Below are 12,543 nucleotides of genomic sequence, written 5' to 3' on the forward strand. Positions count from 1 at the left end.
AATCCGCCTTCCAGTGCAGGGGACATGGGTTCGATCCCTGGTCGGGATACTAAGATCCCACATGCCTGGGGCAACTAAGCCCACGTGCCACAACTACTGAGCCCATGCACCCTGGAGCCCGCGTGCCACACTAGAGAGAGAAAACCTGCGTGCCACAACTAGAGAGAAGCCCATGCGCCATAACAAAGAGCCTGTGTGCCGCAGTGAAGACCTGATGCAGCCAAAAAATAAAAAATAATTAAAAAAATGAAACAGAAATAGATTATTTTTTTTAAAAAAAAAAGCTGCCTTCCTGATATCACCACGGGATCAACACTAAGTTAACATTAGACGTGCTTGATAACCTCACCAAGAAAGTGAGCATGACCCCTTCCCAACAAACCTCACCCCATATTTATAAAAAATGACAACCTCAAGAGGAAAACCACATTTAAAGAAAAACAGAGATGCATGCAAGCTGGCAGGCACAAAAGGATGATACATGCTTTCAAAGATTTCTTGGAGGCCCACACTCCTCCTTCCCTCCTAGGATATTGCTGTGGCCCTCAGAGCTCCTCCACCCCAGGAACCTGAGTCACAGCCCCGGGCAACCTTCACCTCTTGTCTACTACCAGGCGTCTTGACACAATTTCTTCTTTTCATTTAGCCATCTCAGAAATGCACCTACCTGAGTGACGATCAAACTTCTTATTCCCCAAGAATCATGTCCCCAAATATAGCACTCACTACATTCCAAAGAATCATGGTACTTTTGCCCATTTCCTAAGATATCTTTAGGAAACAATGTGCTTAGGAATAAAAGACAATTATAAAAGCTTCTGCTATTAAAAGGCGAAATATTTATAGGGTTCACAGTATTAATTTTTTAAGCCTGCCTTCATGTTTCACGTTTGTAAGATTTTAGGGTACAGCCAAATGTGAAGAGACAAGTTTGTGGCATTTTAGCTCCCTTCCCTCCCAACACACATGCCCTCATCCAATTCAGTGCATTTTTTTCCAAAATTAAGTATTTCCACAGTTCATGTACATACCTCAATAAGCTCATCTCTTTGTCGGAGGCCTTCTTTAAGTTCATCCATCTTATGCTGTAGCACACTACACATATGTTTCTGCCTTTCTAACTCCTGTTATTAAACAAATGATACAGTTAACACAGATCATGGCACATGACAGACTGGAACATCTACAATATACCATTAAGCAGCTAAGTGTTATCTCCAGAAACACACCTGCACTGCCCATGTATTGTTAACTTAGAAAAATTCTGTATTCTTTGGAAAGGCTCAGAAAATTCTCAATTTTCATCTCATACGATTATACATCTAGACAACCCAAACTAATCAATGGCAAAATTACTATGAACAATGAAATGACTTGGTAAAGTAACAGGTTATAAAATTAACATACAAAATTCAATAATCATCACAGATCAAAATAAAACCTAGAGAGAAGATATAATAAACACAATATCAAAAAATAAAGTAAATACATACATGTAAAATTACAAGATATACCCAAAATCAATATGAGGAAAATTATATAAAACATTCCTGGAAGACAGGGAAGTAGGACTGAACAAAAGGAAAGGCATCTTCTTGGATGAAAAGACTCAGCATCACAAAAATACATGTTATGCCCTAAATTAATCTATACATTTAATGCAGTCCAAATAAAAATACCATCAGGTTTTATTCTCATCAGAGTAAGACAAGTTGATTATAAAGTTTATTTGGAAGAAAAACAAGAAAAAAAAAGCTAGAAAAACACAAAACGAAAACGAAGAAAGCTAATCTTACTAGATATTAAAACATAAGGCTTATACAATTAAAACAATGTTGTAATGGCTCATGAATACAGACCAATGGAGTAGAATAGAAAATCCATAAATAGACCCAATTACATATACAAGTACATTAAACAACAAAAAAAACCAAAAAGAGCAGCTAAAATCAATGAGAAAAGATAGACTTTTAAATGAAATGTTGGCATAACTGGATATACACATGGAAAAAGAAAATTGGAACCAAATTTTGTACCATACACCAGAACAAATGCAGAGAAGGAAAAGAGAGAGAGAAAGACAGGCAGAGAGAGAGACAGAGAAAGAAGAAAGGAAGTAAGAACATACAGGTACTAGAGAAAAGATGAGTGAACTGCTATAACCAAGGAGCAGGTAAAAATTACCAAAAAATGACTCAAAAATCCACAAGCAAGAAGGGGAAAGGGGTAACAGATAAGACTACATAGAAATGAAAACTTTTGAATGGCAAAAAACACGATAAGCAAGGTAAAAAGACAAATGACTATAAAAAATTTTTACAATTTATATTTACTTTCTTTCCATATAGAGAGCCTCTAAAATTAGAAATAAAGAGGAAAAAACCCACTATTATGTAGAACAGTAGGCTAAAAAAATGGACAGTTCACAGAGAAACAAATTGCTTTGAATATGAAAAGATGCCCATACTAAGGGAAATGTAAATTAAAACTGTATTTCTCACTGAAACACCAGTAAGAGTCCAAAAACTTGACAATATACTCAGGGAAAAGTAGTGTGGAGAAGGAAATAGACCCTCTCATTTGTGGGAATGCAAAATTGTATAATCCCTACAAAGGAGAATTTGTTACATCTAGCAGGATTACCACACCTTTTGACCCGGCAAACTTACTTTTCTGACTCCCATAGATACCAGCAAAAACACAGAAAGACCTATGCAGCACATTCGTCTTTGTAGGACTATTTTTAACAGCAAGAGACTGCAAACAACTCCAATGTCCGTTAACAGGGAACTGGTGGAATAAACTATAGTACAATGGAATAAGTGTACAGTTATAAGAAAAGAACGAGGAAGAGCTCTCTATACTACAATCATCAGGTGATGAAACCCAGATGCAGAACAATATAGTATGCTCCCATTTTCTAAGAATGGAGGGATACAAATATGTGTGTGTGTGTGTATATACACACATATATATATACACACACACATACATATTTTTGAATGGCAAAAAAATGTCTTCTTAAGATTCAAAAAAAAAGGAAGGATAAACCATTTAATTAAAAAAATTTCCTTAGGCAGTCTACCTGAAAAAGTATTCAGAGTAATGATAGTAAAGATGATCCAAAATCTTGGAAACAGAATGGAGAAAGTACAAGAAACGTTTCACAAGGACCTAGAAGAACTAAAGAGCAAACAAACGATGAACAACACAATAAGTGAAATTAAAAATTCTCTAGAAGGAATCAATCACAGAATAACTGAGGCAGAAGAACAAATAAGTGACCTGGAAGATAAAACAGTGGAAATAACTGCTGCAGAGTGAATAAAGGAAAAAGACTGAAAAGAATTCAGACTGTCTCAGAGACCTCTGGGACAACATTAAATGCACCAACATTCGAATTATAGGGGTCCCTGAAGAAGAAGAGAAAAAGAAAGGGACTGAGAAAATATTTGAAGAGATTACAGTTGAAAACTTCCCTAACATGGGAAAGGAAATAGTCAAGTCCAGGAAGCACAGAGAGTCCCATACAGGATAAATCCAAGGAGAAACATGCCAAGACACATATTAATCAAACTATCAAAAATTAAATACAAAGAAAAAATATTAAAAGCAGTAAGGGAAAAGCAACAAATAACATACAAGGGAATCCCCATAAGGCTATCAGCTGATCTTTCAGCAGAAACTGCAAGCCAGAAGGGAGTGGCAGGACATATTTAAAGTGATGAAAGGGAAAAAGCTACAACCAAGATTACTCTATCCAGCAAGAATCTCATTCAGATTTGAGGGAAAATGAAAACCTTTATAGACAAGCAAAAGCTAAGAGAATTCAGCACCACCAAACCAGCTTATGACAAAAGCTAAAGGAACTTCTCTAGGCAGGAAACACAAGAGGAGTAAAAGACCTACAAAAACAAACCCAAAACAATTAAGAAAATGGTAATAGGAACATACATATCAATAACTACCTTAAATGTAAATGGATTAAATGCTCCAACCAAAAGACACAGACTGGCTGAATGGATACAAAAACAAGACCCATATATATGCTGTCTACAAGAGACCCACTTCAGACCTAGGGACACATACAGACTGAAAGTGACGGGATGGAAAAAGATATTCCATGCAAATGGAAATCAAAATAAAGCTGGAGTAGCAATTCTCTTATCAGACAAAATAGACTTTAAAATAGACTATTACAAGAGACAGAAAAGGACACTACATAATGAACAAGGGATCAATCCAAGAAGAAGATACAATAATTGTAAATATTTACGGACCCAACATAGGAGCACCTCAATACATAAGGCAAATGCTAACAGCTATAAAAGGGGAAATCGAGAGTAACACAATCATAGTAGGGGACGTTAACACCCCACTTACACCATTGGACAGATCATCCAAAATGAAAATAAATAAGGAAACACAAGCTTTAAATGATACATTAAACAAGACAGACTTGATACTTATAGACATTCCATCCAAAAACAACAGAATACGCTTTCTTCTCAAGTGCTCATGGAACATTCTCCAGGATAGATCGTATCTTGGGTCATAAATCAAGCCTTGGTAAATTTAAGAAAACTGAAATCATATCAAGTATCTTTTCTGACCACAACGCTATGAGACTAGATATCAATTACAGAAAAAAAATCTGTAAAAAATACAAACACATGGACGTTAAACAATACACTACTAAATAACCAAGAGATCACTGAAGAAATCAAAAAGGGAATAAAAAAATACCTAGAAACAAATGACAATGAAAACACGATGACCCAAAACCTATGGGATGCAGCAAAAGCAGTTCTAAGAGGGAAGTTTATAGCTATACAATCCTACCTCAAGAAACAAGAAACATCTCAAATAAACGACCTAACCTTACACCTAAAGCAATTAGAGAAAGAAGAAAAAACAACACCCAAGGTTAGCGGAAGGAAAGAAATCATAAAGACCAGAGCAGAAATAAATGAAATAGAAACAAAGAAAACAATAGCAAAGATCAATAGAACTAAAAGTTGGTTCTTTGAGAAGATAAACAAAATTGATAAACTATTAGCCATACTCATCAAGAAAAAGAGGGAGAGGACTTAAATCCATAAAATTAGAAATGAAAAGGAGAACTTACGACACCGCAGAAATACAAAGCATCCTAAGAGACTACTACAAGCAACTCTATGCCTATAAAATGGACAACCTGGAAGAAACGGACAAATTCTTAGAAAGGTATAACCTTCCAAGACTGAACCAGGAAGAAATAGAAAATATGAACAGACCAATCACAAGAAATGAAATTGAAACTGTGATTAAAAATCTTCCAACAAACAGAAGTCCAGGACCAGACGGCTTCACAGGTGGATTCTATCAAACATTTAGAGAAGAGCTAACACCCATCCTTCTCAAACTCTTCCAAAAAATTGCAGAGGAAGGAAAACTCCCAAACTCATTCTATGAGGCCACCATCACTCTGATGCCAAAACCAAACAAAGATACTACTAAAGAAGAAAATTAAAGACCAATATCACTGATGAATATAGATGCAAAAATTCTCAACAAAATACTAGCAAACAGAATCCAACAACACATTAAAAGGATCATACACCATGATCAAGTGGGATTTATCCCAGAGATGCAAGGATTCCTCAATATACGCAAATCAATGTGATACACCATATTAACAAACTGAAGAATAAAAACCATATGAGCATCTCAATAGATGCAGAAAAAGCTTTTGACAAAATTCAACACCCATTTATGATAAAAACTCTCTAGAAAGTGGGCATAGAGGGAACCTACCTTAACATAATAAAGGCCATATATGACAAACCCACAGCAAACATCATTCTCAATGGTGAAAAACTGAAAGCATTTCCTCTAAGATCAGGAACAAGACAAGGATGTCTACTCTCACCCCTATTATTCAACATAATTTTGGAGTCCTAGCTATGTCAATCAGAGAAGATAAAGAAATAAAAGGAATACAAATTGGAAAAGAAGAAGTAAAACTGTCACTGTTTGCAGATGACATGATACTATACATAGAGAATCCTAAAAATGCCACCAGAAAACTATTAGAGCTAATCAATGAATTGGGTAAAGTTGCAGGATACAAAATTAATGCACAGAAATCTCTTGCATTCCTATATACTAATGACGAAAAACCTGAAAGAGAAATTAAGGAAACACTCCCATTTACCACTGCAACAAAAAGAATAAAATACCTAGGAATAAACCTACCTAGGGAGACAAAAGACCTGTATGCAGAAAACTATAAGACACTGATGAAAGAAATTAAAGATGATACCAACAGATGGAGAGATATACCATGTTCTTGGATTGGAAGAATCAATATTGTGAAAATGACTATAGTACACAAAGCAATCTAGAGATTCAATGCAATCCCTATCAAATTACCAATGGCAGTTTTTTACAGAACTAGAACAATAAATCTTAAAATTTGTATGGAGACACAAAAGACCCCGAATAGCCAAAGTTGTCTTGAGGGAAAAAAACGGAGCTGGAGGAATCAGACCCCCTGACTTCAGACTATACTACGAAGCTACAGTAATCAAGACAATAAGGTACTGGCACAAACACAGAAATATAAATCAATGGAACAGAAGAGAAAGCCCAGAGATAAACCCACGCACCTATGGTCAACTAATCTATGACAAAGGAGTCAAGGATACACAATGGAGAAAAGACAGTGTCTTCAATTAGTGGTGCTGGGAAAACTGGACAGATAAATGTAAAAGAATGAAATTAGGACACTCCCTAACACCATACACAAAAATAAACTCCAAATGGATTTGAGACCTAAATGTAAGACCAGACACTATAAAACTCTTAGAGGAAAACATAGGAAGAACACTCTTTGACATAAATCACAGCAAGATCTTTTTTGATCCACCTCCTAGAGTAATGGAAATAAAAACAAAAATAAACAAATGGGACCTAATGAAACTTCAAAGCTTTTGCACAGCAAAGGAAACCATAAACAAGACAAAAAGACAACCCTCAGAATGGTAGAAAATATTTGCAAACGAATCAACGGACAAAGGATTAATCTCCAAAATACATAAACAGCTCATGCGGCTCAATATTAAAAAAACAAACAACCCAATCCAAAAATGGGCAGGAGACCTAAATAGACATTTCTCCAAAGAAGACATACAGATGGCCAAGAAGCACATGAAAAGCTGCTCAACATCACTAATTATTAGAGAAATGCAAATCAAAACAACAATGAGGTATCACCTCACACCAGTTAGAATGGGCATCATCAGAAAATCTACAAACAACAAATGCTCGAGAGAGTGTGGAGAAAAGGGAACCCTCTTGCACTGTTGGTGGGAATGTAAACTGATATAGCCACTATGGAGAACAGTATGGAGGTTCCTTAAAAAACTAAAAATAGAATTACCATATGATCCAGCAATCCCACTACTGGGCATATACCCAGAGAAAACCATAATTCAAAAAGACACATGCACCCCAATGTTCATTGAAGCACTATTTACAATAGCCAGGTCATGGAAGCAACGTAAATGCCCATCGACAGACGAATGGAAAATGACGTGGTACATATATACAATGGAATATTACTCAGCCATAAAAAGGAACGAAATTGGGTCATCTATAGAGATGTGGATGGATCTAGAGACTGTCATTCAGAGTGAAGTAAGTCAGAAAGAGAAAAACAAATATAGTATATTAACACATACATGTGGAACCTAGAAAAATGGTACAGATGAACCAGTTTGCAGGGTAGAAATTGACACAGATGTAGAGAAGAAACGTATGGACACCAAGGGGGAAAAGCGGGGGGGTAGGGGTGGTGGTGTGATGAATTGGGAGATTGGATCGACATGTATACACTGATGTGTATAAAAGTGACGACTAGTAAGAACCTGCTGTATAAAAAATAAATAAAATTCAAAAAAAAAACCCCCAACTACAATGAGGTATCACCTCACACCAGTCAGAATGGCCATCATCAAACAATCTACAAATAGTAAATGCTGGAGAGGGTGTGGAGAAAAGGGAACCCTCTTGTACTGTTGGTGGGAATGTAAATTGATACAGCCACTATGGAGAACAGTTAAAAAACTAAAAATAGAACTACTATACGACCCAGCAATCCCACTACTGGGCATATACCCTAAGAAAACCATAATTCAAAAAGAGTCATGTACCACAGTGTTCATTGCAGCTCTATTTACAATAGCCAGGACATGGAAGCAACCTAAGTGTCCATCGACAGAGGAATGGATAAAGATGTGGCACATATATACAATGGAATATTACTCAGCCACAAAAAGAAATGAAATTGAGTTATTTGTAGTGAGGTGCATAGACCTAGAGACTTTCATACAGAGTGAAGTCAGTCAGAAAGAGAAAAACAAATACTGTATGCTAACACATACATATGGAATCTAAAAACAAAAAAAATCGGTTCTGAAGAACCTAAGGGCAGGACAGGAATAAAGATGCAGACATAGAGCATGGACTTGAGGACATGGGGAGGGGGAAGGGTAAGCTGGGACGAAGTGAGAGAGTGGCATGGACATATATACTACCAAATGTAAAACAGATAGCAGTGGGAAGCAGCCACATAGCACAGGGAGATCAGCTCGGTGCTTTGTGACCACCTATAGGGGTGGGATAGGAAGGGTGGGAGGGAGATGCAAGAGAGAGGGGATATGGGGATATATGTACACGTATAGCTCATTCACTTTGTTATAAAGCAGAAACTACCACACCACTGTAAAGCAATTATATTCCAATAAATATGTTAAAAAAATTTCCTTAAGGAAGGAAGAAATCGGGATGAAGAGAAAGAGACAAAAGACTGACTTCTTTGAATATATTTTCTTTATTGATTTGATTCAGATCTGTGTAAATAATTCACAAAATTGTAAAACAAAAGTAAATTTAAAAGCAATTCATTGTGGAAGCAACCCAAGTTTCCATCAACAGATGAATGGATAAACAAAATGTGGTACATAAATACAGTGGAATAGTATTCAGGAAGGAAATTCTGACACGTGCTACAACATGAGTGAACGCTGAGGACATTATGGTAAGTTACATAAACCAGTAACAAAAAGACAAATATTATATGATTCTGCTTATATTAGGTACCTAGAAGAGTCAAACTCACAGAGCCAGAGAGTAGAATGGTGATTGTGAGGAGCTGGAGGAGGAGGAATGGGGAGGTGTGTAATGGGGACAGAGTTTCAGTTTTGCAAGATGAAAAGTTCTGGAGATCTCTTAGACAACGATGTGAATAAACATTACTGAAATGTACACTTTAAAATGGTTAAGGTGGTAGATTTTGTTATATGCTTTTACCAGAATTAAAAGTAATTTTGTAATAAAAATTTAAAAAGCAATTCCTAAGTATTGAAAATAAAATGTAGTGAACCTAGCTATATACGTCCAGTTAGTAGTATAAGCACAGAGAAGCTATTTCAAGTAACTTTTAAAAACAATGGTTGTACTATACATAACCTAGAAGCAAAATAACAACCAAACAGAAAAAAAACAAAAAAAACTTTAAACTATTTTCAGTAATTATACTGTTGGTGGTAATGTTGGTATTGCTATTCTAGGTACTGTGGGATAAAGCAATAAAAATAGACTATAACATAATTACTAGCGTCCCTAGTGACTCTGAGACCTGGGAGTGGTAGTGTGGGAAGAAGGAGATACACATATATAAGAGAAAGGAGGTCAAGTAAAAGCCCTACATCCTGAATATAAACTAGAACTATAAGCATAACATATTTTGACTTTAAAAACAAAAAAAAAATACCCCATATACATATTTCCCTGATATAACCACTAAAAAGGTCTATGAACAGTTACCATCTTGGTGGCAAGTGCACCCTTAGCACCCACACTGCTCCACTAAAAGAGAACCAGGGGTCCTTGTACTAACAGCTGATTTCAGGTCTGGAGCAGGAAATGTACCAGACGAGTCCAGAACACTTTCTTGTGCTAGACAGCAAAGAAGCCATCACAACCAATTAGACTCAGATCAAAATTACTTGGGAATCAACCTGAAGATGTTCACATTAGTTAAAGGTGGGACAACCTGAAAATCAATAAGAATAAAAGCTACAATGGATTGAAATCATCAAATGCTTGAATTCTTGCCTTCATAATGATTTTTTAAAAAATAATTGGGCACTATGAGAAGATGCCAAACAACCAATTCCTTATTTTGAAAACTTGTAAACAAAGGAAAAGAATCAAGTTTTAATCTTGCCTTTCCTATGTAAACTGTCTCATTGAGTAATAAGAGATGAGGGGAAATTTCTCTTTAAAGATGGACTTACACTAATAAATAAAGCATAGGAAAGTGAAAAGACAACCCATGGAATGGCAGAAAATATTTGCCAACCATGTATCTGATAAGGAACTTGTATCTAGAATATACAAACTCTAACAATGCAGTAACACAAAGATAATACAATTTAAAAATGCACAAAGGATCTGAACAGACATTTCTCCAAAGAAGATGTACAAAGAATCAGTAAGCATATCAAAATATACTTGAAATCATTAGTCATCAGGCAGATGCAAAGCAAAACCCCACCTGCTAGAATGGCTAGGAAAAAACTCAGATAAAAACAAGTGTTGGTGAGGATGTGGAGAAATCAGAACCTGCTTACACTTGCATACACTTGCTGGAGGGAATGGTGCAGCTGCTTTGGAAAAGGGTCTGGTTATTCCTCAAATGGTTAAACATAGAGTTGTCATATGACCCAGCAATTCCACTCCTAGGTGTATATTTAAAAGAAAGAAAGACTTATGTCCACACAAGAACTTGTACACTAATGTTTACAGCAGCATTATTCATCATAGACAAAAAGTGAAAAAACACCAGATGTCCATCAACACATGAATGGATAAACAAAATGTGGTATACCTATACAATGGACTATTATTAGGTCATAAACAGGAATGAAGTACTGATGCATGCATCACACAGGTGAACTTGAAAATATTAACCAAAGTGAAAGAAGCCAATTATAAAAGACTACAAATTATATGATTCCATTAATATGAAAGTCTAGAAAAGGGAGACCTATAGAAACAGAAAGTAGAATAGTGGTTACTCAGGGCTGAGGGGAGTGAGAGACAGCTAAAGGGTACAGGATTGCTTTCTGAGGTGATGAAATATTCTAAAATTGTGGTGATGGTTGAATTTGTCTGTGAAGATACCAAAAAGCCACTGAATTGTACAGTTAAGATGGATGAAGTGTATGGTAGGTGAATTATATCTCAATAAAGCTGTTTTAAAACAATAAAAGAAAATGAAAGAAAACAGTAATGATAAAATTAGAATATCTCATTTTGCAACCCCTAATCAACTAATGGATATAAGTATCCAGCTATAGCATCACAGAGAGAGGAGCCATACATCTGGGCCTCCTGAAGCGTTTAGTCTACTTCTCTATGAAGTAGACTAAACCTGTATTTGATTAAACCTTTAAACCTAACTAACTATTTACAGGAAATACAGAGGAAAAAGGAGCATGGTAAAGAACGACAGTAATGAAACAGCAAAATCCCCAAGACTGTCAGAAACTGTTAAAAGAAAAGCAATCCAGTTCCTTCAACACATAAATTGCAAGGGAAAAAAAGAGATGATAGGAAACCTATAAATAAAAACAGACTTATAAGACATGACAACTAATTCCAATGTGTGGAACTTATCTAGATCCTGATTGTTTTTTTAAGTGCGAAAAAGAACAATCATTTATGACATTGAGACAACTGAAATTTTAACAATGACAGGATATGTAATATGAAAGAATTATTATTAATTTTTCAGATGTGAAATGGTCTTGTGGTTATATTTTAAAAAAGAGAGTCCATATCATTTAAATTCATATTAAATTCATATTAAAATATGGGGTATTTAGGACTTGCTTCAAATAATGTGAGTGGGGGAAGTAGACAGGGCAAAATTGGCCATACACTGATGGTTTGTTAGGGGTAGGTAATGGGTTCAGGAGAGTTTGTTATACTCTTCTTTTTTTTTTTTTTTTTTTGTATGTTTAAAATCTGCCATAAAAGATTTTATTAAATCTCAGATAAGCTTAAAAAAAAAAAGAGGAAAAAAATTCCCTACTATAATGAATAGCTATTAAGAAAAGAATAATACACCTGAGACATTCCTAATCAGGCATTCTGTCCCTGAAGTAGGTATAGAGACAATATTTAAGATGCAGTTACCATAATTCCAGCAGGAAACACTAAAGACATTTTGAAAAATGGTATGAATATCATTCTCTACCCTCACCATCTACTGCTATAATGAAACATACCAGAGTGCCTGACCTCTTTGTATGACTCTGAACAGGAACATCTACTGCACGAGGCAGTATCTGTTTAGGAGAAGAGAGCTCAGGGTGAAGGTACAGCAGAGAGAGACACGACCACAAAGTCTTCTGCATCACAGTAGCTGAAGCAGATCCCCAGGGTATTAAAAAAAGCATACAGATTTTTCAAATTCAAAAAGCACATGAT

At 35.7% G+C, this 12,543-nt stretch overlaps 1 protein-coding gene across 3 annotated transcripts in view; it reads right to left on the reverse strand.

Annotated features, from left to right (window-relative positions):
- Positions 1-12,543, reverse strand: part of LRRFIP2 (LRR binding FLII interacting protein 2) — a 118,450-nt gene that overhangs the window by 24,714 nt on the left and 81,193 nt on the right. For all 3 annotated transcript variants that reach the window (XM_082848466.1, XM_082848465.1, XM_082848467.1), the window contains one exon: positions 1,032-1,124. In XM_082848466.1, the coding sequence (XP_082704592.1) occupies positions 1,032-1,124 (93 nt within the window). The remainder of the gene's footprint in view (positions 1-1,031; positions 1,125-12,543) is intronic.

This window comes from Leucopleurus acutus (genome assembly GCF_964270905.1).
Source record: "Leucopleurus acutus genome assembly, chromosome: 10".
NCBI lineage: Eukaryota > Metazoa > Chordata > Mammalia > Artiodactyla > Delphinidae > Leucopleurus > Leucopleurus acutus.